This window comes from Salvelinus fontinalis, chromosome 5 (assembly GCF_029448725.1).
Source record: "Salvelinus fontinalis isolate EN_2023a chromosome 5, ASM2944872v1, whole genome shotgun sequence".
In the NCBI taxonomy this organism is placed as follows: Eukaryota; Metazoa; Chordata; class Actinopteri; order Salmoniformes; family Salmonidae; genus Salvelinus; species Salvelinus fontinalis.
Genome location: NC_074669.1, coordinates 25,116,925 through 25,144,740, shown reverse-complemented (window position 1 = coordinate 25,144,740; position 27,816 = coordinate 25,116,925). Strand labels below are relative to the sequence as shown.

The 27,816-nt window shown below is 46.9% G+C and overlaps 3 protein-coding genes across 29 annotated transcripts in view; 1 reads left to right on the top strand and 2 right to left on the bottom strand.

Annotated features, from left to right (window-relative positions):
• The window catches only part of fryl (furry homolog, like), an 87,784-nt gene extending 70,066 nt beyond the window's left edge, over positions 1-17,718 (top strand). For 12 of the 27 annotated variants that reach the window (XM_055922987.1, XM_055922986.1, XM_055922975.1 and 9 more), the window contains 18 exons: positions 110-378; positions 616-756; positions 2,211-2,411; positions 2,707-2,868; positions 2,962-3,060; positions 3,161-3,337; positions 4,086-4,298; positions 5,348-5,524; positions 7,745-8,082; positions 8,262-8,339; positions 9,573-9,780; positions 9,886-10,035; positions 10,350-10,448; positions 11,241-11,309; positions 12,995-13,012; positions 15,774-15,884; positions 16,982-17,175; positions 17,290-17,718. In XM_055922987.1, the coding sequence (XP_055778962.1) occupies positions 110-378; positions 616-756; positions 2,211-2,411; positions 2,707-2,868; positions 2,962-3,060; positions 3,161-3,337; positions 4,086-4,298; positions 5,348-5,524; positions 7,745-8,082; positions 8,262-8,339; positions 9,573-9,780; positions 9,886-10,035; positions 10,350-10,448; positions 11,241-11,309; positions 12,995-13,012; positions 15,774-15,884; positions 16,982-17,175; positions 17,290-17,533 (2,948 nt within the window). In that variant the 3' untranslated portion in view covers positions 17,534-17,718. The remainder of the gene's footprint in view (positions 1-109; positions 379-615; positions 757-2,210; positions 2,412-2,706; positions 2,869-2,961; positions 3,061-3,160; positions 3,338-4,085; positions 4,299-5,347; positions 5,525-7,744; positions 8,083-8,261; positions 8,340-9,572; positions 9,781-9,885; positions 10,036-10,349; positions 10,449-11,240; positions 11,310-12,994; positions 13,013-15,773; positions 15,885-16,981; positions 17,176-17,289) is intronic. The other 15 variants (XM_055922977.1, XM_055922973.1, XM_055922972.1 and 12 more) reach the window with 9 other exon arrangements.
• A 1,901-nt stretch (positions 17,719-19,619) lies between these two features.
• Positions 19,620-21,274, bottom strand: zar1 (zygote arrest 1). Its single transcript, XM_055922991.1, has 4 exons — positions 20,470-21,274; positions 20,216-20,308; positions 20,052-20,126; positions 19,620-19,952 (listed from the first exon to the last, which is right to left on the bottom strand). Exons 1-4 carry the CDS (start codon positions 21,157-21,159, stop codon positions 19,809-19,811), a joined length of 1,002 nt encoding a protein of 333 aa, XP_055778966.1. The 5' UTR covers positions 21,160-21,274; the 3' UTR covers positions 19,620-19,808.
• A 40-nt stretch (positions 21,275-21,314) lies between these two features.
• LOC129855378 (sodium/bile acid cotransporter 4-like) lies at positions 21,315-25,382 on the bottom strand. Its single transcript, XM_055922990.1, has 3 exons — positions 23,925-25,382; positions 23,221-23,431; positions 21,315-22,459 (listed from the first exon to the last, which is right to left on the bottom strand). The coding sequence occupies exons 1-3, from the start codon at positions 24,470-24,472 to the stop codon at positions 21,932-21,934; spliced, it is 1,287 nt and encodes a 428-aa protein (XP_055778965.1). The 5' UTR covers positions 24,473-25,382; the 3' UTR covers positions 21,315-21,931.
• Between the last annotated feature and the right edge of the window lie 2,434 nt (positions 25,383-27,816).

Below are 27,816 nucleotides of genomic sequence, written 5' to 3'. Positions count from 1 at the left end.
AATCCCCCTAGAGCCTTCCGATGGGGTTAGACCTGTTTCTCTTCCTGTGTTAGCTCAGGCGATCTAGATTCACTTGATCCTGACGTCGTCTGTTGCCGTCTCCTTGTAGGTTTTCCTCTGAACATCCTGTGCCTGCTGCCTCACCTCATCCAGCACTTTGACAGCCCCACTCCGTTCTGCAAGGAGACGGCTGATAAGATAGCCAAGGTGTGTGCCGAGGAGAAGTCCGCCACGCTGTCTAACCTGGCCCACATGATGAGCCTGTACAGCGCACACAGCTACTCCAGAGACTGCGCCAACTGGATCAACGTGGTGTGTCGTTACCTGCACGACGCCTTCGCTGAGATCACGTTCAATCTGGTCACATACCTGGCCGAGGTAAGCACCCGCAACACCAGGCTTTCATTGAAGTAATGAGGAGAATCAAAGCTGGCAACTTATTACGTAGTCCATCTACATTACAACCAGTGGTTGACCTCCATTTACAGGAGCTTGTGTTTTTTTATTATGGCAAGTCAGCAGTTGTTTGTTGATCAGCTGGTAATCAGATGTCCAACATCTAACCCATGACAGCTGCTGTGAGCCTGTTCCTTACCCTTCCCCTCTCATCCCCAGTTGCTGGAGAAAGGCCTACCCAGCATGCAGCAGTCCCTGCTGCAGATCATCTACAGCCTGCTGAGTCACATTGACCTGTCGGCTGCACCCGTCAAACAGTTCAACCTGGAGATCATGAAGATCATCGGCAAATATGTCCAGGTGAGACCTGGACGCCCTTTAGGTTTCAGCTCAACACTCTCAACACTCGACACTGTTTAGGCCTCATCTCTGAGAGGTTTGAGAAGAATGAACAGGAATTGGCTGATACAGTACATTGAGTCAGGCAGCTCTATTCCTGTATGTGTCACGTGGCTCTTTCATTTCAGCAGATACAGCCTTTGGTGTGTAAGAGAGTGAATATGTGAGGGAGAAAGCCAGAATGACTCACTCTCTACAGAGTGACGCACTTGAGGATTTAAAGCAGGTCGTGGATCTCAGGCCATTTGGACTAAGTCAGCCAGCCAAGGCTCTTTATAGAAGAGCCTTTTACCAGCCCTGACCCCTGGGCTTGAACTGCTCTTCAGTCAGAGTTGCAGCTGGCCTGACTACCACTCCTACCCAGCCTCAGGACAATTTTCCACTCACCGATATCCACAGCAGTGTGTGCTTTTGCACAAGTGGATTCTTTTGTTAGTATGTTTGAATAAAGACTGTTAATTCAGACCGAGTTCTTTCAAGGTTGCTTGTAAGGGTTTACAGCCTGGTCCGAGTAGAATCGAATATGCTGACCCTCAACACAGGGGCCCCACAGGGGTGTGTGCTTAGTCCCCTCCTGTACTCCCTGTTCACCCACGACCGCGTGGTCATCGTTAGACTCCAGCCTCCAAAGCCATAGACTGTTCTCTCTGCTTCCGCACGGCAAGCGGTACCAGTGCATCAAGTCAGACACCAACAGGCTCCTGAACATCTTCTATCCCCTAGCCATAAGACTGCTAAATACGTGGACTAGTTGACACTTCTTTGTGATTTTGACACTGTCTCTATGCAAACTCACAGGACTCTACACACTCACGCATAACATGCACACACATTTATACTGACTCTACACACGCACACACACACACTTACTCACATGCAATCCTCATTTACGCTGCTGCTACTCTATTTATCATACATCCTGATGCCTGGTCACCTTACCCCTATACATATCTACCTCTTTCACTCCAGTATCCCTACACATTGTAAATATGGTATTGGAACTGACCCTCTATATAGCTTCTTACTTTTGCGTGTTCTTTTATTTCTCATGTTTTTGTTCTACCTTGTTATTTTTAGTATTTTTAGTACTATATTGATTACTGCATTGTTGGGTTTGAAGCTTGCATGAAAGGCATTTCACTGTACTCGTCGTGTACGTGACATGAAAAAACCTGAATTAGAATATGTCATACAGTATAATAGGAGCACTGACTGTGGACATTTTGTTCCTTCACATTTGTGGATAGGCCTAGAATTGGATGGTGTTTTGTATGGGAAAGAACAAGAGGTTTGAGTTGAAAGACAATATATTTGTTAACTTTCCCTAGAACTGAGGTGTCCTCCTAAAACCATTTTAAAATTCTCTCCTATTAACAATCTAACCAACACCACCTCTGTTCCTGTGCGTTCCCCAGAGCCCGTACTGGAAGGAGGCCCAGAACATCCTGAAGCTGGTGGTGTCTCGGTCGGCCAGCCTGGTGTTGCCAGACGAGGTGCAGCGCTCCTACAGCACCGAGTCCTCTGGATCCCCAGAGATCGCCTTCACGCGCATCTTCAACAACTCCTCTAAGGAGCTGCCCGGCAAGACGCTGGATTTCCACTTTGACATCTCAGAGGTGAGGTCTTGCCTGCTCAATGTGTAAATTGATGTTTTTAAACTGTTGTGCTTTGTGTTTTATGTTGTAACATGTTTTTGTATGAAACTGTATGTGCTGCTAAAATGTCAATACAAAGAAGTACCTTTCTCTGACATCTGTCCTGACCTACGTCCTCTTGTTATCTTTGTCCTTCTCTGATTGTTTTTTTCACTCTTTCCATGTTTCTCATCTTTTACCTTCATCCCCTACCATTTATCAGAAAATAATTAGACCTGTATAATTGAGATCAACTGGTTTAACCTTTGACCCCCAGACACCAATCATAGGGCATAAGTACGGGGACCAGCGCACAGCTGCAGGGCGGAATGGGAAACCGCAAGTCATCGCTGTGACCCGGAGCACGTCCTCCACTTCCTCTGGATCCAACTCCAACGGCCTGGTGCCTGTCAGCTGGAAGAGGCCCCAACTCTCTCAGGTACTTTCAGCCACTGGATATGTTATGATGTGGTTTGCTATGTTTAACGTTGGAATGTCTCATGCATTTTTGGTTTATGTTGTCTTATTTCAGAGGCGAACCAGAGAGAAGCTCATGAACGTTCTCTCTCTGTGTGGTCCTGAGTCTGGCGTTCCCAAGAATCCTTCTGTAAGACACCTGGCATGTCAAACTGTGAGCAAGCAGGACTAGTGATCAACTTCAACAAAACATATCCTATCCCTCAATGTGCTTTATTGAACATGTTTACCATAACTGTACTCTTTGTGTTTAGGTGGTGTTCTCATCCAACGAGGACCTGGACTCAGGTGATCAGCAGACCAGTTTGATCCCCACAGTGGAGGAGGTGGTGAGGGAGGAGGACCTGCAGGGAGAGGATGCAGGAAGTGAGCAGCAGTTTGGAGTCTTCAAGGACTTTGATTTCCTGGATGTGGAGCTGGAAGATGCTGAGGTGAGGGGTGATGTACTGTTACTGTACACTAGGATAAGTCATCTGTAAACACACACACCTGCCTTGTATATGATCATTTGCAATAGTCGCTCTGCTGTTGCATCATTTTAGGTCATGTCGTTGATGGGTGACAATAAATGGTTTCTTTCAGTGTGTGTGATTGTGGGCTCATGCACTCAAGTGTGTGTGTGTGTGCAGGTCTTGGTATGACTTTTCTTCCATGTTGTCCTCTAACTGTCCCTACTGCCTACTCTTCCTAACTCCCTTTGTTACCTTTCCTCCTTTCCCGCCACAAGGAGTTGCAGGTAAGTTTTGGGCCAGCAAGAGCTGCTCTCCTCAGTGCCCTGGTGTCCCTCTGTCAGTCATGTGATTGTCACCCTGTAGAAGCACCTGTTTTGTCAGTCTAGAAACAGACAGCCAATGAAGCATGCCACAAATACTTTTTGTTTCATGATCGATGTAGTCTGCACTTTGTCCTGATTTTCCTCCTCTTGTGCTTTTATTTAGTTTGTCTTTAAAGTTTTGCAGCTCTCTGTCCGAAGTGATTAGGGTCAAAGCCTTAGAGACAAGGTGTTTCCTCCTTTTCCCATTACTGCAAACACAGCTCTTTTAGATGTGGCATGTTAGTGACGTACTTCTGTTTTCTTGTGTACTTGTGCTGTTGTCATCATCCACATCTTCGACAGATATCTCAAACTTCAGTTAGTTCTACTGGTATCTGACTTCTGTTTCGTTGGGTGTCCTGTAGGGGGAGAGCATGGACAACTTTAACTGGGGCGTGCGTCGGCGCTCCCTGGACAGCATGGACAAGGGGGAGGGAGACGGGGACACGCCGTCCCTGCAGGAGTGTCAGTACACCGGGAGCACGCCCAGCCTCAACCTCACCAACCAGGAGGACACGGACGAGTCGTCTGAGGAGGAGGTACTGAGCGCTAGCCAGATTCTCACCCGCTCTGGCCTCGTAAGTCTCACCCACCACCAGGGTGCCCCCGTCCCCCTCCCGTCCCCATGCTCCTCACACAGCCCGTTGGCATGGTGTGTGTGTGTCCGCTGAGCAGAGCTATTGCAGAGCTGCTACTTTACCCGGTATGGCCTGGGGCTAGATGCTTGCTTCCGCTGGTAACAGTCACTATTTCCCTCCCTATCCTCCTTCACCCCAATCCTAGATGCTCTACTCTAATTTTACCCACAAACCAGTACCCCCCTTCCCCCAGAAGTTTGTTTTTAGGTAAGTAAAGTAGAGACCCAAACACTGTACTTCTAAGAATCAGTCCAGCTTTCTGATATGTTTAAGGTCACAGACATAATATATGGGAATCAATGAACTAACTGGGAGATGACTTACAATAAAGTGAAACTCAAGAGTCCATAGCATGCCATGTAAAAATGTATTTAGTCAAGTTACAACGGGCATCAAATTAACAGCATGTTCCTTTGTGAGCATGAACCCAGTATCATTTTACCCCCCAACCTCTGGCTGCCTTTCTCTAACGTCTCTTTGCTTTGCTAAAAAAATATATATATCTTCCCAGGGTGTTATTGACAATATGCTGTTATTCCTGGAGCTGCTCTTCAGTCTATGCTGTCTTCTTATTCCTCCTTTGTGCTTGATAGTGCACTGTGAGACTGATCCTCTAGTGGCCCTTGGGCCCAAAGACGGCTCTGTAGTAACTTTTAAACAATGCTACCATGAGCATGCAGCATGTCATTTGCAGACAAAGTAATGTGAGAATATATCGTTTTTCGAATAACAAGAATGTTTTGTAAGAATGCCTGGAACATAGCAGATTTTTTTTTTATTAGTAAACGTCTTACTTTTGTATGCAAAAAAACAACAAAAAGAAACTTGCATGTTGAACAATAAAAACTAAACAGTATACTAGCAGATATCCTGGAGACACGGAGCAGAGGACCAGATAACATATAGAATTTGGAGGTTTGATTTAGTATTTACTATCTAGTTCCAAATGGAAAAGTTGAACCGTTCTTTGCGTCCGTCTCTCACTCCAGATGAACAGTGACTCGGCTACGGACGATGCCACGTCCAACCACGTGGACTCTCTGCAGCAATCGCAGGAGTCGTCCAGCAGTGCCTTGACAGAGGAGACCACGGCCCTGCTGCCCCGCCAGGACAGCCCTGCACTGGAGATGCCGCGCTCTGACTCAAACAGCAGTCAGCTGCCTGAGGTGCGACCAATCGGGAGAAATAAATCGGGGTGCTCCGGTTCTTTCTAGCGCCTTATCTTCTTCTTTTAACCACTTTCTACCTCTGCTGGGCTCTCTCTGTCAGTCGTTTTTTTTTTTCACGCAGAGGGTTGGTGGCCGCCTCCTCTCTCCGCCTGCCTCTAGGGAGAGCGCTGTACCTGGGGTGCAGTGGGCTGGCTCTTGTCCTGCCTGTTCTCTGGACAGAGCCGTAAGGGGTGCTCTCTTTGTTCAAATCTCCCTCCGTCTCATCTCTTTCTCTCCGCTTGTCGCGCTGCTCGGGGCTTGTGGGTGTTGTGGTGGGCTAGCTCTTGCTTTCTCTGATTTAGCTGGTTCGTGGTTCTTGCTTGTGTAATTGGGGAGACGAGATCATCGTCAATGCTCACCTCAGGCTAGCCGAAACGGTTCACCTCTCAATTTGGAACCTGAACATTCAAAACGAAACCCCTCGTTAAATACGTGCTGCGCATTGGACACCAGCGGGGCAGACCCATATGTGAGTATGAGCTAGTTAAGCCGGCTACGCTAGAGATCATTGTGACGCAACACAGACATGCGTTAGATATAACCAGAGAGGACAGTTCACCAGGGAACACAGTTAGGTAACCCATAGTCACTAACAGCTTCCATTAGTCCATTTTATTATCTACACCTCTTCCACATAATGTTTTGTGTTGATAGTATGCCGCTCTTGTTTGTCCCCGACGACCCCATTCTGAATTGACTAACTCATACACACTGACACAGGACGTACATCTGCGGACTGTGCGAGTGAAACTGAGGTGGGATTTTCAACGGGGACTTTCAGTCAGAGAGAACACCGGGTCCCCCCCCCCCCAAGTAATGTGAATAAAGATTCCCTGTGAGCCCCTACTGTCCCTGCCCGTACCCATCAGCTCAAGGACATCTCCTCATGATATGCCCGGCTCTTAGTGTAATGAGCCCCAGATAAAACCATCGATTCTCTTGCTCATCCCCTCCACGACGGCCCGGACAGCCACCCACTCCTAAAAGCTTTCCGTAATGAAGCCATCGTGCCTCAGGGATGCTCTGGCAGCCTGCCACCTCCTCTCTCAGTGCCTTAGACTCTTAAATGGAGGGAAACGAGGCACAGACAGAACACGTCCATTTCAATTACATGTTCTAGATCCCCCTCCCCTGTTCCGTGGACGTGTCTTCCATGAACACAGTTGACTTGTAGTGTTTCCTGTCTAATGACGCACACTGTGGTTTAATGCAGGTAACTGCCACCGCACAGAAGTTTGTCATTGTCAGTCTGGTAACAATGTGCCATTGTGTTCAAATGTCACGTTTTACGGTCTTCTGTAGGTAGTCATTTAGTGTGAGCCATAAATCGGTAGTTTATGATCCATCCGTATATGCATCGGGCAGGGGAGGACGGCTCATAATAATGAATGGAGGGAAGGGAATTGTATCACACATGGAAACCAGGTGTTTTGTGGGAGACCATTCCATTTATTCCGTTCCAGCCATTACTATGAGCCCGTCCTCCCCATTTTTTTTTTAAGTGCCACCACTGATCAGAGTGCAACACATCTCATCTAATCTGAAGGCTCGTTAGCTCTCCCAGCCTGCCGTCTGGCCACAATGTCAGTGTTTTACTACCCTGATGGTCACACTCTAAATGGCAGGCCTAGGCCAGCACCATAGATTGATTTTGGCCCTATTTCTTTAGTGTGTTCCCTTTCTCTAGAGACACCAAGTTACAGGATTAACTTTTTAAAGTGAACATCGATCTCTTGAATTATGCTGACTGTGACCTCTATTATTTTCTTGAATGTTGTAAAATGAGATTAAGCCAGTAATGTTTTTGTCAGGCATAGATACAGATTAAGTAGATCAGTGGTTCCTAACCAGGGTTGCTGGGAGCCCTGGGGGTACTTGGCCTAGCCACAGGGGATTCTTGAGAAGACCCACCAGACCATAAGCTTACTGGTAAAATGGGGGGGTACTTCAGGGGTACTCCAGGCAGAGCAAAATTCAGTTGGTGGTACAGTAAGCAAAAAAACAAACAGTTGGCAACCACTGAAGTAACTCTTAGGGAGACTTTTAGAAGGGCTGTTGTCATGCCAACCAACCAGTTCTGGTTCTGTAAGGTCTGGAGAGAATGTATCTTTGTATAATGTTGTAGTGTGTATATATATCTGACCTGCTCCTGAGCTCCCCCTGCTGGCTGTTGTTTAGGACGGGGTGAGCATGACGGCGGCAGATGAGCTGAGCAGCAGCGTGAGCACGGACACGGGGTTTGGCAGCAGTGCACCCCCTCTGCCCCCTGAGCTGTGTGACCTCACCGACTCCCAAGACCCACACTATGACCTGGACCCGGCCCCCCCTCTCCCACCGGCCATAGACACCCCGCCGGGGTCCCTCTGTGAAGAGAGGGACTCCCTCACAGCCATGCCCCTGCCCCCCATCCTAGACAGCCCCTGTGGCTCTGTGTGTGAGGAGGACGTGACGCTGGCGCTGAAGGAGCTTGACGACCGCTGTGAGGAGGAGGAGGCCGACTTCTCCGACATGTCCAGGTAAGACTGCTGTTCTCTACTGACCAGTATCAGAGGACCTGTACCAGTGGCCAAATGTGCGGTGGTTGTGGCCTCTAGTCAGATATCTGTTTGTCGGCAGGTGTATATTGTTGGCAGGTATCCCATTGATCCTGTCTCTAGATTGACATCCTGTTTTACATTTTCATACCTGTTTTCAGTTCAGAGTTGCATGTGGAGAAGCGGAATCTGGGGGGAGTGAGTCAACAACCAGAGTGTTGCTGGCATCAATATCTCAGGTGCCACGTACTGCCGACCGTGCCCTTGAGCAAGGCACTTAACCCCATAACCTGCTCCAGGGGCACTGCTCTGCAGCTGACCATGTGTTGCTCCCAACCTGTTTTGTGTGTGTGGTGGGTCTTGGTATCGTGACAGCAAGCATTGTATGTGCGTTCTGTGTTTGCCCAAGTAATTGATTGAGTGGACGGCGAGTGTGTCGTGTTGGGTCTTCCTGGCCTCTCTGCGATTTCCCTGGTCTTATGAGCTGCTGTAATTGGTGAGCTCATCTCTGGCTCGACTCCCACGCGGGCCAGGCTGGTTGTGGAGCTGAGGGCTGGGCTGGAGCGGCGGGCATCTCTCTGAAGGTGGGCCAGCTCTGGCTCCTCTCTTTCCTTTTTATATACACACGCTCATCAAGGTGGACCAACTCAGGCTAGAGGACACTGATCACAGTACAGCCACAAATCAACTCTATTCAACTACCAGAGATGTAGAAACCACGTATACACTTCTTGCTTGCTCGTTCAGTACACAAATACTTGAATTAATTTCCCCCATTTCCAAAACCCAGGCAGTTTGATTGATCGCTAGAGAGAATGGCAGTGCTCCTAATGATCCTCCCCCGGAAAACAGAGGGGCTCTGCTGTGTGTGTGTGTGTGCGCACGCCAACAAGAAAGCTTAACTCAGCAGGAGGTGTTGCGCTGCCTGCTGTGAGATTGGGGCCTTGGTGTGTGTGTGTGTGTGTGTCAGATGCTGGGCTCAGATAGAGCTCTGCTCTGCATTCCTGTGTGGTACGGTGCAGTGTGCTAGGCAGGCTAGTGCAGCTAGCAGAGAGACTCGGAGTTACTGTGCTGCAGAGAGAGGCAGGCAGGGAGTTAAGGTGAGGATGAGGACGAAGTCTGTGTCCTCCACAGCGCTTGGCAGCGCAGGCATCAGATACTTCTACTCGGTCTGCTTCGTCAGGCTGTTCGGTCCCACAGGCCTGTGAGTATCCATGTGTGTGTGGTTGTGTTAAGATGGTAGGAGAGCCATGTGTTCTCTTTGCTCTGTAGTAGAGCTCTGCAAAAGAAACACTGCAGCAGAAACATCTGCAGAGAGAGAGGGGAGGAGGCGAGAGATGGAAGTGTGACGTTGTTTTGGTTACAGTCAGAGCGAGGGTGTGAGTGTATGTGTTTGTGCATTCAGAATTGGATGAATCCTGTGTGTGTGTCAGTGGTACTAAGACAGACCCTGTGTGTTTGTCTGTTCTCAGTCAGGATGAGGGCGATCAAGATGGTTTCTCAGAGATCCAGGCCTCTCCGCCCCCCTCGCCCTTCCTCTCCGCCATCCTGGCAGCTTTCCAGCCCGTTACCTATGACGACGAGGAGGACGCCTGGCGTTGCCATGTCAACCAGATGTTGTCGGACACGGATGGGTCCTCTGCTGTGTACACCTTCCACGTGTTCTCCAGACTATTTAAGGTGAAAGAAAGAGTGGGATATGTTTGTTTTGTATGTTTGTTTTGTATATATTCGTGTCTATGTGTGTTCGCTCTGTTGAATGTGTTATTGTCTTGGTGTCTGCAGAGCATGCAGAGGAAGTTTGGCTTCATCACCCACTCGTCAGTGCGTTTCCTAGGAGAGCGGCTGCAGCGAATGGGGAACCAGTTCCTCAGCTCCCTAGAGGTCATGACCTCTCACTCCCAGTGCCCCACGGTGCTGCTGGATGCTGAGACGGTGAGTCTACGCCTGCTAACCCAGAGATGACCACTTCCTTAATAAAATGAAGTTATGTTGCATAATTTCTCTGGTTGCAAAAGGGAACCATGACGAAAGCGAACTGTAGCATGCTTGTTGGTAAGATATTTTTAGCGACAGCAGCAGTTGTATAATCAGCCGTACTTGTTATGTGCGCAATTGCACGTTACGCAGTGCAAATGCACTTGGCCTATACTGCAGGGAGTTGACACACTCATGTGATATTGTGTAGTTAGTTGTCCTGCAGTTGTGTCCTTTCGTTGGTTGGTTAACGCGTCTGGTCTGTGTCGTAGTTGGTGTCATGTGGACTGCTGGAGACCCTGAAGTTCAGTGTGCTGGAGTTGCAGGAGCACCTGGACACCTACAACGGCAAGAGAGAGGCGGCTGAGGAGGTGAGCTTTCCCCGTTCATCACCATGTACATCTAACCGTTACACACTCTTCCTATATACAGTTACAGTACTCTGACCTATCGTTTCCTAAACCGCCTGACCACGCAATCACACATCCTTATTCTATGGCTAATTATCATAGCACATATCTGTACTCAGACCAGCCCTGCACCAGAACACTGGGTGGTACTTCAATGGCCTCTCATTTATAGTGAGGAAAACCTGAAGGCTCAATGAGCTGTCCGATTACGCCTCATTTCACCTTCAGCCCAGATCAGGGAGGAAGAGGCTGAGGGAACAGAACCGAGACAATGAGCTGAGTCATAAGGAAGATAAATGTGTTGGGTGTCACTCGTCGTCGGGTCAGCCATCGAATCACAGGAGGATATGGGAGGATTTAGCATCCGTTAGCGTCCACATTGCTAGCGACATCCTCTGCTGACGAGCTAAAAATATTCTCTGGCGCTCCTAAATCAGTTAGAGGGTTGGACAGGAGGGAGGAAGGAGAGATGGAGGGGGGGGGGGGGGGTGTAAAGAGGACAGATGAGATTGAGAGAGAGGGCTCTGGGATGCAGGGGTGCTAATTGAATGAGACGGGTGCAGTTCCTGGAGGATTGGTCTCCACCCCCCTGCACTGGAACAGACCCTCTTTAATTCGCTAAGTACAGCACTCTTATTAAATCTACCCCCCCACCTGACCCCTGCACAAACACACACTCGAAAGAAAAAAGACAATCAATTTCATGACATTCTCTCCCTCTCTCTCTCTCTCTCCCTCATCCCATTCATACAGTGGCTGGAGAACTGCAGGAAGACGTTTCGCGACAAAGACGGCAACCAACGACCCAACACTCAAGCCCAGGTATGACTAACCCACACACATCTGAACACAGCAACTTTACGTCTTGCAGAAAATGTGACGACAGTCTGTGTTCGAGTGCCTTTTCTAACACAGTCAAACAGTCGATAAGCATGATAACACGCCTGTTTGAAACATTTTTGTTCTCAGAGAAAATATTTATGTGTCAAAGCTAATTCATCGCCCCTCGTCCTCGACACCATATTTTAACTACCCACAAGCTCAGTGATATAATCACTACTGAACCCTGGTCTGTCCACTGGTCCTGAAGCCAGTATTACTTCAGCTCATCGTGGTAGATGTAGCTGATCTGAGAACAGCTGAGAACCTCTACCGTGCGGTCTCCTGTCCCCTGATAATGTTTAGTACTCTGACATCGCTGCTGGAGGTTATAGATTTATTACCTCTTTGCTTGCCCCCCCCCCCCGCCTCTTTCAGGTCAGAGGTTATGCTTGGCTGTGAAAAATTAGCAATTACAGACTAAAGCTCTGTTGTACTCTCATCAGCAGAGAGGCACATACTCATTTGCTGCTCTCTCTGTCCCCCTCTTAGCTCTCTGTCCCCCTCTTAGCTCTCTGTCCCCCTCTTAGCTCTCTGTCCCCCTCTTAGCTCTCTGTCCCCCTCTTAGCTCTCTGTCCCCCTCTTAGCTCTCTGTCCCCCTCTTAGCTCTCTGTCCCCCTCTTAGCTCTCTGTCCCCCTCTTAGCTCTCTGTTCCCCTCTTAGCTCTCTGTTCCCCTCTTAGCTCTCTGTCCCCCTCTTAGCTCTCTGTCCCCCTCTTAGCTCTCTGTCCCCCTCTTAGCTCTCTGTCCCCCTCTTAGCTCTCTGTCCCCCTCTTAGCTCTCTGTCCCCCTCTTAGCTCTCTGTCCCCCTCTTAGCTCTCTGTCCCCCTCTTAGCTCTCTGTCCCCCTCTTAGCTCTCTGTCCCCCTCTTAGCTCTCTGTCCCCCTCTTAGCTCTCTGTCCCCCTCTTAGCTCTCTGTCCCCCTCTTAGCTCTCTGTCCCCCTCTTAGCTCTCTGTCCCCCTCTTAGCTCTCTGTCCCCCTCTTAGCTCTCTGTCCCCCTCTTAGCTCTCTGTCCCCCTCTTAGCTCTCTGTCCCCCTCTTAGCTCTCTGTCCCCCTCTTAGCTCTCTGTCCCCCTCTTAGCTCTCTGTCCCCCTCTTAGCTCTCTGTCCCCCTCTTAGCTCTCTGTCCCCCTCTTAGCTCTCTTCTGTCCCCCTCTTAGCTCTCTTCTGTCCCCCTCTTAGCTCTCTTCTGTCCCCCTCTTAGCTCTCTTCTGTCCCCCTCTTAGCTCTCTTCTGTCCCCCTCTTAGCTCTCTTCTGTCCCCCTCTTAGCTCTCTTCTGTCCCCCTCTTAGCTCTCTTCTGTCCCCCTCTTAGCTCTCTGTCTCCGTTCTCTCGCTCGGTCTACATCCTGCTCTCTGTTTTCCGTCTCTGTATTTCTACACTGCTTTGACTTGAACACACTGATCCTAGACCAGCTGATGTGCTCTGTGTTATCTAATAACCACTGTTGGGATTAAGCCTCCCCCTGACCTGGGAATGGGCGTTATGATGGAGGGTTGTTACCCCTCCCCTCCTCGCCTGTCAGGTCACTGTATCAGGGTTGCGATGTGAAGGCTCACTAATTCTTGGTCTTTCTCTCTTCCTGTTTTGTTTGTTTGTTTTTGTGACCTGCTCACCCTCTTGCTTAGCAAATGGAAAAACTAGCAGTAAGTGGTTCTCTAAGTATTCTAGACTCCAATATAATCATGATGTCCGGACAACACACTGACCATCTCATCCCTCTCCGCGGGTACCTGCCGCAGTCGTCAACCAACCAAGGCCTGGGCCCTCCCACTCTGACTCCACCTCTCTCATATATCCAAATAATTTCCCCAAGCCTACTGTTTCTCATCATTGGCATGAATGCAGATATATGCTCTACTTTTGGCTTCGCCTTGACTGAATAATCTTGTCAACGTTTTAACCCCTCCCTCATCCCTACTGATTTACACAGCAGATGTAAAATCGCGCAAATGAAATCATGATTGTGGTAGTTGTCTGCCTGATTTGAGAGAGGGGGGGGGTTGCCCTGGGTTACGGGGAGGGGAGAGGATGGGGGGAGAGAGCTGTGAAGCCATGTTTAGTCTACCTTCATTTTGCATGCTTATTGCACCATTCCCATATCTGTTCAAATTCCCATTCTCTTCCATGTTTCCTGCATTAGAGAGAATGTTTTGATAATTCCAGTAACACATTTGGTCGGTTTAGCTCCGTGGTTGGACAGACCTTATCCATAGGGGTCGTGACAGACAGGTGGTGATGGTCTTTGTATAACCCAGTCCTCCATGGCTGATAATGATGCCGACCTCTGGTTGGTTAGTAGTTAGTTAATAGGGCTAGACTCTCACCTAGGCCTCGTCGGTTCTCTTTAGGGTAGGGGTCTCCAACAAGTCGATTACAGCCCACCGATGAGTAGCTCGCCAAACAATTCTGAAAGTACACTGTATTACAAAAGTATGTGGACACCCCTTCAAATTAGTTGATTCGGCTATTTCAGTCACTTCCGTTGCTGACAGGTGTATAACATCAGGCACATAGGCATGCAATCGCCATAGACAAACATTGGCAGTAGAATGGCCTTACTGAAGAGCTCAGTGACTTTCAACATGGCACCGTCATAGGATGCCACCTTTCCAAGTCAGTTCGTCAAATTTCTGCCCTGCTAGAGCTGCCCCGGTGAACTGTAAGTGCTGTTATTGTGAAGTGGAAACGTCTAGGAGTAACAACGGCTCAGCTGCAAAGTGGTAGGCCACACAAGCTCACAGAACGGGAATGCTGAAGGCCGTAGTGTGTAAAAAAAAATAATAATAATAATTGAATAATAATTGTGGGTACTCAGTTGCAAACTGCCTCTGGAAGCAACATCAGCACAATAACTGTTCGTCGGGAGCTTCATGAAATGGGTTTCCATGGCTGAGCATCTGCACACAAGCCTAAGATCACCATGTGTAATGCAAAGCGTTGGCTGGAGTTGTGTAAAGCTCACCGCCATTGGACTCTGGAGCAGTGGAAACGCGTTCTCTGGAGTGATGAATCACGCTTCACCATCTGGCAGGCCGACTGACAAACCTAGGTTTGGCAGATGCCAGGAGAATGGAACCCTCCCCGAATGCATAGTGCCATCTGTAAAGTTTGGTGGAGGAGGAATAATGGTCTGGGGTTGTTTTTCATGTTTCAGGCTAGGCCCCTTAGTTCCAGTGAAGGGAAATCTTAACGCTACAGCATACAGTGACATTGTAGACGATTCTGTGCTTCCAACTTTGTGGCAACAGCATGACAATACCCCCGTGCAAAAAGCGAGGACCATACAGGAATGGCTTGTCGAGACTGGTGTGGAAGAACTTGACTGGCCTACACAGAGCCTTGACCTCAACCCCATCTAACACCTTTGGGATGAATTGGAACGCCGACTGCGAGCCAGGCATCAGTGCCCAACCTCACTAATGCTCTTGTGGCTGAATGGAAGCAAGTCCCCGCATCAATGTTCCAACATCTAGTGGAAAGCCTTCTCAGAAGAGTGAAGGCTGTTATAGCAGCAAAGGGGAGACCAACTCCATATTAATGCCCATGATTTTGGAATGAGATGTTTGTCGAGCAGGTGTCCACATACTCTTGGTACATGCAATTTTCACGCGTTCCACCGCAAACTGTCATAAACAAATCTCACAAGTCTCAAACAGCTCCCAGCTACTATCTAACCAAAGCAACATAGACATTGTCCCACCCCTGGTTAGCTACTATTGGCTTGAAAGGCCAAACCTAACACTACCTGCCAATTAACTTCCAGCAATATTGCCCCCTTGTGGTGCGGGAGTTTGTCTATCACTCCGCGTTTAGCTAGTTGATGTGACAAGTCTTGTGGGTTGACATACGTTCCCCAAAATGTCTCAATTAAATGTTATCTGCAAAGTAGGCTTGTCTGGCGTAAGTATATCATGAGGAAGTACTGTATATCATTTGTATTTATTATTTGCAAACATTGACATGAAATGAGCAGCAGCAGTACAGAACCATCACTAGACTGGCACATTAGAAAGCACACTAGATGTGCTATTAAAGGGCCAGATGTGCAGTTAAAGGGGAATTGCACTTTATAGGGCCCCCTGTGGAGTTGTTTACACTCAAGGTGTATTGACAGAACACCGTACACTAAGGACCCGGGGAAGAGATGAAAGTGCCTATTTGAAAGCTCAAAAAAATAAGTAGCTCGCTACGTTTAAATGTTTTATTTTTAAAGTAACTCGTGCTAGAAACGGTTGGAGACCCCTGGTGTAGGGACATCGCTCCGCGCATTGTTAACCCTTTCATCTCCTCCCCCGTTAGTTTCTAACCCAGGATAGCCGTCCGTCTGATCATGTGACCAATATGACCTGGTGTGGCTGTAGCGAGTGTGAGCGGTGTGTTACTGTCCCTGCTCTCTCTCTGTAGGAGCTGGAGCTGTGTCGCAGGCTCTATAAACTGCACTTCCAGCTGCTGCTGCTCTTCCAGGCCTACTGCAAACTCATCAGTCATGTGGACACCATCAAGAGAGAGGCAGAGGTGAGACTGGGCAAGGGGTTTGCACCCAAACACTTTACTCAACAGGGCGTGTGTGGTGGGACACTCCATGTGGGTGGTACAGAAGGGCAACATGAAAACAGTTCTAGGCTGTGTTAATAGGGGTCAGTTGTGTCATTTATTTACATGCCAAAAAGAAACATCGCAAGTCACCCACTCAAGCACACTTGGAGTGTTTCACGTCACACGCACCATTGTGTGTGCTAGGTCAACACAGAGAGGTTGTTAGTTTAGTTCCCTTCCCCAATGAGCCCTTTAATTGGACTTCAGGTTGGTTTCAGGAAAGCTTGAGGCACTGAGGCCCCCTGCATTTTCCCACATCTTCCCTGAAAGGAAAACAAGCAGTGACAACGCACACGCTCAATTAAACTCACTTGCTTCCTGTGTATATACACTGAGTGTACAAAACATTAGGAACACCTGCTCTTTCCATGAGACTGACCAGGTAAATTCAAGTTAAAGCTATGATCCCTTATTGATGTCACCTTGTAAATCCACTTCAATCAGTGTAGATAAAGGGGATGAGACTGGTTAAAGAATACTTTTTAAGCCTTGAGACATGGATTGTGTATGCCTGCCATTTAGTGGGTGAATGGGCAAGCTTATGCTTTTTGGAATGAAAGATACTGTAACGGCAAAAGTTAACTGATCTGTAAAGTCATGAGCCATTTTTGTAGATGCCGATGTCCAAATGTGCCCTGGACAAAAGATATAAACATTCTCCAAGATACCTCCGTGTATATGCTCTTTCTCTCACGCGCTCGCACACAATTTTGCCGACCAGACATACAAGCACTCAGACCATAGTGACAGTCAGGCACTATCTCAGTCCCTATTTAGAGGTTCTGCTGCTGTCTAGCCCTGCTGTCTCATGGCTTTTTACTGGAGATAAATCTCATTAAATCCCCTGAATGAGAGTGAATCATTTCTCTCATGGAGAGATGAGGTCAGATATTTCAATTAATCACATCAATACTAATTGCATTGCTTCATTGACTTTCTAGAGAAGTCTTGCACGTGCTCAAATACACATGAGATTATCTCTGTGGTTATCTGACCTTTTTGGGTGTGTCTCCAAGGTGACCAACATGTCAGAGGAGCTGGCCATCCTTGAGAGCTGTTTGAAGCAGGTGGAGTCGGGGGTTGATGGACAGGAGGATGTGGGCGTGTCGAATGCCTCCCAGACCAGTACGGAGACAGCCATCCAATCACTGATTGAGACCCTGAGAGCCAGAGACTTCGGCTCTGCCCTCACACAGGTCAAAACCTTCAGGTAAAGAAACAAAGGACTACATCTTTTGTACCCTACATCTATTCCTCAATGTATAGACTACACAGGCATGTGTCTAGTCTTCTGTCCTGATGCTCTCTTCCTCTCCTCCAATAGGTCTCTGTGGCCTAACGACATCTTTGGGAATGAGTCAGACGACGCGGTCCAGACTCTCCTGCACATCTACTTCCGTCACCAGACGCTGGGCCAGACAGGCTGCCTGGCTGTGGTGGGGCCCAGCAGGGACCTGTCCCAGGCCAGTGGGCGCCTCATGGAGCTCAACCTGCAGATCAGAGAGGCTCTGAGCCAGGCCCAGGCCTGCCAGGCCCCCCAGACCACAGTAGTCAGCACTGGACTGTGAGCCTTCAGGCCCAAAGACTGGACTGGACTGCAGTAGACCTCTCCTGTACCACGCACAGCTTCCATCTGCTCTGGAGGCTGGGGAGACAGTGACGTGTGTCAGGGGAGGACCGAAGAGACTCCACCTAATAAGGGCTAAAGGATGTGTGGGAATAACTGTGACTCATATTAATATATATAAAATACTTTAAAAGCTCGTATCTGTTTTCCCAGAATAAGCCACCTTGCCAAATTCAGCTGCAATAAGTCGGGGTATTATGTGACTGGTGAAGACTGGCCCAGGAGCGAGAAGTTAGGAGACAATGGGGATGATGATGCTAAACTGGAAGCGTTTTGGCGGAAATTACCTGATGGGTCTCCCATATTCGCCAGTTGCCTCCTCAGCCCCTCTCAGGAGACTGGTTGGGGTTTGAGGTTCGGTCAGGGAGAAGTGGTGTTATTCTTGTAGCAGAAGAGTTGGAGCATGGACTCCTTGGGAGTCGGTCTGGAAGGAAACCGGATGGCTTTGTGAGAGGACAGGGCAGTCCTTGTCAAGATTCATAAACAAACACAAAGGAAAAGATATAATAGTTTTCAAAAGCATGCTTGAAAGAGAGAAGCACTGCAATAATATTTTTTGAGAAATGTACTATTTTTTATTAGAGCTAACATCCTAGGTTGTAAATGTTAGGGTATTTAATGTGTAATGGTAACCCTAGGGGAGCTGTCGCCCCCGTCCCCCGTCCCCACCCCCCCTTAGGGACTGGAAAAATATAAATTGATCTGTTTATTGACCTGCGTTGGAGACTAGCATCATCTTCAGCAGGTCTTCTAATAAACTCACTCTGTAACCAAATAAGTAGCTACCTGTAGAGACTTTAGGCTGTGTGGTATAGATTTAATATTCTTGTATACACAAATGCATATAATTGCACAGAAAGTGCAGACTGGCTACAACTCATTATGTAAACATCTAACTTATTTTACTCTGTATATATTTTAGAAAATGTATAGTGTAAAACCAGTATTTTCCCCTTGTACTTTCGTTGCACTGTTAATCCGAATAGGATGTATGAAGCAAATGTGAGAGATAGCTGATATTGAGTCACTAATGACCTGCTCCACTATTATAATCCTGTCACACAAACTTTAACATTTCCCAAAGATTGGCCTGCCTGGTAGGGATTGTGGGTCAGAGTAAATTGGAACTGGTTAAAGGCGCTAGCTAGCGTAGATTCTGCTTCCTGTTGGACTGCCACAGCCCAACCAAGCCCAGTCCTATGCATTCCTTTTCTCCACTGTGATCTCCATGTTGGCCCTGTACCCCGGAACAGGCTCCGCTAAGACTTATGAGGGGAAACAGGCCTGTGTTTGTCCATGTTGGCTGCGCACAGCTGCACTGATGGTGTGCCATGGCCCTGTGTTCTGAGGGGAAACTGCTGCCATTAAGGCTCTGCTTTTGCTTCTGAGAAGGCACTGCTTGCCGAACATGAACTTGATGTCTGAAAGTGTTGCAGGAAACTTGTCATGGCACATTGTAAACGATCACTGTACTCATTCCTCAGAGAACTTGTCCGTTGCTTGTCTGGTACATTTGAATGCTGATCTTAGTTATTTACCTGGAAAATTGTTTTTATTGTAGGGATGCATTACCAATATACTTTTTTGTCATCTCACATACCAAGCCTTCTCTCTGGATAAATAAAAACTTGATCATATGAATGTCTCTGCCATTGTTATTCATTTAAAGGTCCAATGTAGCCATTTCTGGATAACAATTAAAGGCAAGTTATTTCCACACAGGAGGACCAATTAAAATGCCTTTATGGCATGTTCAATAGAAACAAAGTTGTTTAAAACCTGACGTGTTTCGGCTGCATGGCGTTCGTCAGGGAGTTATTTCCACACATTTGAAAAGTCAAACCTCTGCTAATAACACCAGACAGTCGTAGCAAAATTGACCATATGTGTGCATTGAGCTATGCTCCAGTTCTCAATGGCTAGTCAGGCATGCTGACGCCACTGACCGTCACATGCATAATGATTGGCTTTTAAACCACTGACAAGCCATCTTAGACAGGGAGAGAAGAATGCCAGAGAACGTAGACTGCTGGGTATTGCCACTTTATTTCACAATCAGAAGTGTTTTCCTGCAATCACTATCATAATGAAAATAAAGGCATAACAGAAAATAATGAAATCCAAAAGTATTCTCCATCCCAGAGCCTCATTAAATGTGCACAGGGGCTTCTCTGGGCTGCAGGACTTTGATGTGAAAGTTCATGTGCAGGTTCCTGCTATATGATGTATTTGAAACTGAAGGTGCGGTCACAGGAGAGCCGCTTGCCCTTGCACCTGCCACACAGATCCTGTCTGTGGGGGCGTTTGGGGTCAATGTGGCGAGGGGTCACTTCGCACACGCAGCGCGACTTGTTGCAAGTCTGTGGAAACAGAGGACAAGATTAAGTGGAGGACCCAAGTTTAGTGTCGACTCATGGTTTAACAATGTACAGTATAGTACAGAAGCCTAGGTCCCTAACCTGGCAGGTGATGTCCTCGACCCGGTAAGGATTGAAGGACTTCTGGCAGGTTCTACAGAACTGCTTGAAGTAGACCTGAAACGGAGACAGCACTTGATAAGAGGCACTACCAGAGTAGCAGCAGTAGTCATACGTCAGGGATTGAATGGACCTGCTTACTATACCTTGCTCGTTCCTTGGACGCACCAAACGTATGCGCTCTCCCAACGCAGGTTGCAGTCTCTGCAGTGATAGTATCCATACTTCTGCTCCAGAAACTAGGAAGGCATTGAGTCTAGTCAGAATGCGAATTACATGGAGCATCTTGGTCTAGACGGCCATTATACACAGCCACCTTTACAATTACTCACGTGTCAAATGTTTATTTTGGGTCTTTCAGACTGGCCGAATAAACGTATCGTCAGCGCTTGGGGCTCACCTGAAACCTCACGCGGGTCTTGACTTCTGATCCATCCTGATCGGCTTTGACATCCTCGGTCGTAACTGACCGGTCAGTCTTCTTACTGTTTTTTTTAACTGGCCCAGTCTTTTCGTCCTTTGCCTTTCCTGTTTTGTCCTCTGCAGACTTTTCGCCTTTATTCTTTTTCCCCGCCTTCACGGTTTCAGGTGGGTCACCGGTCGGTACTTCACTCGGTCCCCCTTTGTCGTCTTCTAGAAAATATGCAAGTCTCCTAGAAGCGACAGGCGAGTAGACGGCCAGTGTGCGAGGGTAGAGCACGCCTCCCACCGAGCTGCCTGGACTACCGGCAGGGCTACCGGGTGTCTGGGCCTCCTGTTTACTTTTGCGCAAAGCGTCTCGCTTTCCGGTCATGAGAGTCCTTGGGCCGAGGGAGCACTGCACGGAGACATCCTTCTTCGGGTTGACCTGCACAGCGACATCTTTGGTATTTGCTTTCCGTAGCCTCGGTGTAAGATTGGGGTTTATTTGAGACAAGATGGATTTAAGTTGCGCGCGCTGGTGGTTATCAAAATAGTCCTCTGTAGCCACATAGTTGGCCAAATAATTGTTTCTCCAGCCCGCACCTTTTGGTTTGGGATACCTGCCAGAATAAGGGTTGTAAGATGAATAGAAATATCTGTCGATCGACTCGTCTACATATGTAGCCATTTTTGCTCAGCCAACTTGGGTTATTTGGTTTACCAATTTAAATAGATTGACGAGACACGATTTCATTAATTGTACGCAGGTGTGGCAGTTCTCCTAAATTGGCCTCCAAGACCAATCCGCAAATATAACGGAACTCCGCAAGATTACAGAATGCAGAAGTGTCAGTACATATTTTATTTTTCCTATATCATATATATTTTAATATACATTGATAAACATATACACAATTGTATATTTTACAGACGGGTTGTCATCGTACATATATGGTGATTATGGAGTAGTTGGGTTTTGTTGAAGAAAGGTACTGCATGATTTTTCTTCTTGAACTGAAACTATAGGCACCAAAACATGTACCCTTGAACTTGAATACTTGCTTTGAAAGCAAAACAATAATTGACCATGTTAGCTATGTAGCTCATGATCATGTTTGACTTTACAAGCAAGTGAGATGATACATTTGGCAAACCGCTGTTGTCCTGCATCAGTGATGTGAGAGTGGATGAATATATTTTATGAAATCCATTTTCACAGCCATTTTGATTCATACACAAGATGTTGAAGTAAGCTTTTTTACTTCTATGAACCTGTTCATCATTTTTTTTCATGGTCTTATGAATTGCTTCAAATATATTTTGTTATATTCTCTCCCTTCATAAATAGTTGCAGTCTTCTGTCCTGTCATGAGACACACCCATAGAGTTTCTGCACTGCAGGATTTTTTTTGATAGTGATGTCATGATGCCCATGGTGTACCGTCATTGTCTTATGCGCACTAAACAGGAGTAGAGTCCGGACAAGGCTCCAGCATGATGAGATTTGGGTCACTCGTGGTCACCGCCCCGTAAGAATTGTCAAAACCCATATCCTCGTCTTCAAACCTATTATATCCAATACCCCTGTTGTCCCCTGGTGAGTTTGTGTCTGGTTTGTGTAGAACCTTTTTCCTGTACATCCGGTAGGCCAGGATGACGATGCCGGCCTCGGCGGCCTGGAAGAGGGCGTAGAGCAGAGGGAACATATACATGCCCCCCATCAGCTGTGGTGGGAAGGCCATCTTCAGGATGGCTGTGCAGAGCTGCACGTTCTGGCACCCGGTCTCCAGGGACACGGTCCTGCGGCTGTTGGGCGGTAGGTCGAAGAGGGTGGCCAGGCCGTAGCCTGCAGCGTAGCCACATGCAGGCATCAGGACAGCCACCACATAGACAGACGGAGGGATGGTGGCCAGCAGCTCTGGCCCCAACATGGCCCCCGTCATGATGAACAGCATCACCAGGGTCACCAGCAGAGACCACAGAGACAACTGGGGAAACAAACAGCACGGAATCAACAAAGGTTTTATGACATCGGCTTTCTCTACATCCAGATTGTTTTAGGAGGGTGGAGGGAAGAAACAATGGACGCATTTTCAGGATATTCAAACAGAACCAGTATTATTAAGGAGCAAGGAAAAGCCACAAGTGACCATGGTCCACTTGAATCGATGTTATTTCTTGCATCCCTTCCCCTCTGGATCTATCATCCAGTTCTATGACTCTGTCACACATCTCGTGCCGAGGTGCTCTCCCTGACAGTGCTCTGCCTCTGGTGTCACTGTGCAATGTGGGCAGGCTTTGTCGCCACTAAAAGCAAGACATAAAAAATGACTCAGTGGGTATAATGTCACACTAGTGATTACAAAGTCAAAAGATCCACAACTGACTTTTACAAAAAATGTGATTTATTTTCCTTGCAAAACTACCCTGTTTAATCATAAAATGTACTATTTTAGTCTTGTATGTCATTCTTAATGTGACACTTAGAATCAGGAAATAATTTAGGTAATCATACATTTGTATTCTTTATATAGTACCTAGGTCTAATACATTTTATTGATGAATTTCGTGTAATGTCATATTTCTAAACTAAACTATAAAAAGGAAAAGGGCAAAGAAAAATAATAAAACTGCTTTTCACAGTCTGCCTAAAGTATGTGCCAAGTGCTCTCAATCTCACAATGAACCAGTCAACCGGTCTCCAAACCTTCCTCTATGCCGGACCGTTATTTGAGGCTGCCCTGTATACCTTTAAAACGATGTCCGCCGCCCGGTTGTAGCGGTACCGGAGCACGACCCCCAGGCCAATGGGGATGAGAGTGCTACAGAGGGTGAGGATGATCGCGCCGAACGGCATCAGGTTGACCACCGGGGTGTTGATCCAGGCGCGGCTATATATCCACAGACACAGAGGCATCAGAACCAGCGCCAGGACCGTGGAGGAAATGGTCATGATGATGCTGAAAAGAGAAAGACAAAAGTGTATCACACCGTCACATTAACTTTATTCGAGTCCCCAAATGCAGAGTGACCAGTACATTAATATTACTTTTTAGAATAGTGGACGAATATTAAGTGATGGATCCTCAAATAATGACATCATGTTATATTTAATAAATTAAGATGTGTTCAAATCAATCTGTTTTGACAATCTGGACCACAAGTCCCAACAGTAGGCTATGCTGGAGATACGACCGTGCGTACAATTCTATTTTAATTATCATGCGTAAAACTCTACCAATATGCGTAAAATCCAAGTAATAGCCTAAGTGTGTCTAAACTTCGAGTTATAGGCATCGTGAATTAAGTGCAATATCAGACAATGTATCAATTAATATAGGTTTAGGTTTCCATTCATCCAATTAGGCTATAAATTGAGATATTTTTATTTGAGGTACATTTTATAGTCCACTTGGAAAGGTGGGAGATAGTTGTATTCGTTCCTTTAGTTACCTCAGATTCATCTCCCCGTTCACTAATAACGACATGATGTTGGATAGGTTTCCTCCTGGACAGCAGCCACACAGTAGCACGGCCATAGCCGCCACATCGTCGAGAGAGAATGCCAAAGCAAGCAGGAAGGCAACCAGGGGCATGATAACAAACTGGCACACTAGCGCTAGCAGAACCCCGATGGGTCTGCGGATATGTTCCCCAAGCTGGCTCACATCTACCGTACACCCTAGGCCCAGCATTGTGAAGCACAGGACAATTCCTACAAACACATTGATTCCGTGACTTAGCGGGGAATCCCAAAAAGCAACCACCAAGTGAGCGGGTTCCGTCGGTGGCAGTTTAGCCCGAAGCCCAGCAGCAAACGCAGTCCTTAGAGTGTTGACTTTCAGAGATACCGGGTCGTTCGTTACGCGTAATTCTGTCATGGCGAGCTCATCTGTGAAGCCTTCGTAGAGTCGGGAGATGGTGTCATTCATGGTGAAGTTGAGGAATTCTGTTAGGCCAGCAGTTGGAACATCAGTGACCACCACGCTTGCGTTTTCCATCGCCTTACCAGGGTACAGATGCTCTCCACAGTCGGTGTCCACCTGAAGGTGTCAGTGCGTAAACTGTGGTCCCTTAGCGTTGCATCGTCATCGCGCGCTGTCACCAATGACAGAGGAATAAACTCGAGGCTCAAGTGGTTAGAGAATGCGGTGCATCAGGGCATTTCTCCGTTTTAAACACAAACCATGAGACCCACATAGTGACGTTTGGGGCCACGGATTGGCTCACAGCTGACACACGCGCCAGCATTCCAGAAAGACGCAAGTTGCTCAAGACGGGGGAGTCTGCTCATCATCTCTGGAGAATTCATATCAGGGGTGATGGGCTCGATCACCCCTGCAGGCTTTTGTTTTGAGCTCGTGCACAGGAGAAAACGCCTTTATTCATCGCATTGGAATATTTTATATCACTCACAGTTTTCTCTAATGTGTTATAGTATACTAATAACATAATTATCGGGTTGGAACACCTAATTTGGGTAATATTATTTTCGAACAATAAATCCATATTTTTAATAAATGCCAGGCTGTAGTTTGCTGTGATAAGCGCACAGTTCTAATGACTCTTGAAATGTTTCGGTTGAGTAGGCAGACAGGGAAACTGGGATGCTCTTTATATTCATTCATTAACCGCGGGCACGTTTCTTTTCTTCTCTGTGCTATTTCTATCTTTCGTGAATTGGATTGACAGCTTTGAGGTAATCACCATGAACATCTGCACATGTGCATGGCATGCGTTCGTCTCACAGTTATTTCTATGCGTTATCTCACAGATCTTTCTGAATCTGACTGACCTGCTATTTTCATACTGGCCACTTCCAAGTCATGCCATTAAACGAATGAAACCATTAATTAAATGACAATTTCCCGGTTGGAGAGGACCATCTTTCCCCGCCTAATCAATCCAGTAGGGTAACTGCATATGTGGAGTGTCTGAAAGTGGGCGTGCGAAAGAAGTGGGAGGATCAACATAAGTGGGTGAATGGAAACATAACAGCTAATTGGGCAGATTGGTTGCCACTCAAGACTGTTTTGTGTGGCTGCTTGCGGCTTCCTTGTAGTGTTTCAGTTAAACCGGTTAGGATAATTAATGTGGGCGGTTAAGAGAACTAACATAGCAGGTTATGAGAATTAACGTGGCAGCAGTGACGACCCGTCATTCAGGGCAGGTGGGGCAAAAAAATATATAATAATTATAATAATAATTTAAATATATATATATATATATATATATATATATATATTAGATGTTTGCATGTTATTTTGGCATTAATATGTGTCACATATCAGCTTGCAACAATGTACCTTTTTTTAAATCATTAAGTTAATAAAGCCGCAAACAAAATTGGTCTTTTACTTTGCTTTCTTGAGTAATGCAGCTCCAAAATGTTGGCATTTCAGCCTAACTCGGTGTTTTCTGTGGTGGTGGAGCAGCCAGTGTAAAATACAGGGCGTAGTGGTTGGTACTGTTCTGTAGTTGCTTTGTGATTGTCTCAGTGTTCTGTCACCCATGGGGACAATACCTTACTGCAAAATCTACAGGTAGAGCTCGAAAATTCAAGCCCCTTGGGTGCTGCCATAGAGTTACATTGAAAGTGCCCATCCAAGAAGGCTCAAGGTCATTGGCCACATATAATTACATCAATTGACATCAAATCACGTTATATTTACACTAGCTTTCAAAATCTTAGCTAGCAAGCTAGACAAGCAGTCATCACCATGAATCACATTGACAATCTACAGTATTGGCAAATCCTTTTCAATCCTTGTCATATGAAGTTAAATTATAAATAAAACATATCGGTGCTCATTGGCCATTAGACACAAACATTACACAACAAGTTGGAAATCGTAAATTCAACAATGAGTGGTTTGGAAGGAATCAGTGGCTAACTGCAAGTGTTGCAAAGCAATCACTAGCCTGCTATTCAGTGGAGTAGGTGTGTGGTCCATGTCTGGGTCTCTTTTCCAAGCTTAAAAGGATAGACATTCAACAACCTGGGCCAGAAAAGGTTGAATACATTGGCCATGCAATCAATCAAGCATGACTTCTGCCGCATTCAAAACAACTGGAAACTGGGGAAATCTCAAACTTCAATGAGTCCAAGACAACTGGGAACTTGAAAAAAAACAAGCTCTGATTGAGGAAAATACGTTTTGAACGGTCATCCAACTCGGAATTCCAACTCGGCAACTCTGACCTCGCCTCCCGAGTGGCGTAGTGGTCTAAGGCACTGCATTGCAGTGCTAGCTGTACCACTAGAGATTCTGGGTACGAGTCCAGGCTTTGGCACAGCCGGCCCCGACCAGGAGACCCACGGGGCGGCGCACAATTGGCCCAGCATCGTCCAGGTTAGGGGAGGGTTTGGTGACTCCTGTGGTGTGCCGGGCGCAGTGCATGCTGACACGATCGCCAGGTGCATGGTGTTTCCTCTGACACTTTGGAGTGGCTGGTTTCCAGGTTAAGTGGGCATTGTCAAGAAGCAGTGCGGCTTGGTTGGGTTGTGTTTTGCAGGACGCACTGCTCTTGACCTTCGCCTCTCCCGAGTCTGTACGGGAGTTGCAGCGATGAGACAAGACTGTAACTACCAATTGGATACCACGAAATTGGGGAGAAAAAGGGGTGAAAAAAACAAAAAAACTCTGACCTCTTTCTAGAGCCCTGACCTGAAGATCCCTGACATTATGATTCAACTTTGTTTTTTTATTGAGTTCCCAGTTGTCTTGAAAGCACCATAATTCCAGAGAATACCAGACTTGGATGACAAAGTTTGCACCACCTTCCTGTTCAAGTGAACACAGCACAAGGTGAATCCAAAAATGTCTTGCATAAATTATGTAATATGCCAGGAAGTTATGTATACTATAGCTAAGAAAGTAATACTAAGTGTATGTTGTGTAGTAAGCTGTTATTAGCCCATGTGCCTCACCCTAATAATTTGGTCCATTTCCCCATAAATAACTTAGAGTCATGTTCTGACTTGGTAGTGTACATGTAGTCTATAGCCTGTTTTAGATAGTTGTTATCATCAAATATTGTAAGAGCTTTCATTGTCCGCTTATATGCCCCCGTTATTTATCTTAAAGTTCTGGTTTGGTGTACAGGGAGAATACTGTAAGAACGACCCATGTTCTGTCGCTGTACATTTCAAAAGTGCTGAACAAATCATTATATTGACTAGAGGAGACCCTGAGTAAGGAATTGCATTTTTTTTAGAGATTGGTTGACTGACAACAAATTGTCACTACATTGGGAAAAACTGAATCGATTTTGTTTGGAAAAAATGTAGATTGCTTAGGGCTGACAAGATAAAGGTAAACTGTGCAGGCAAGGAGATTGAATC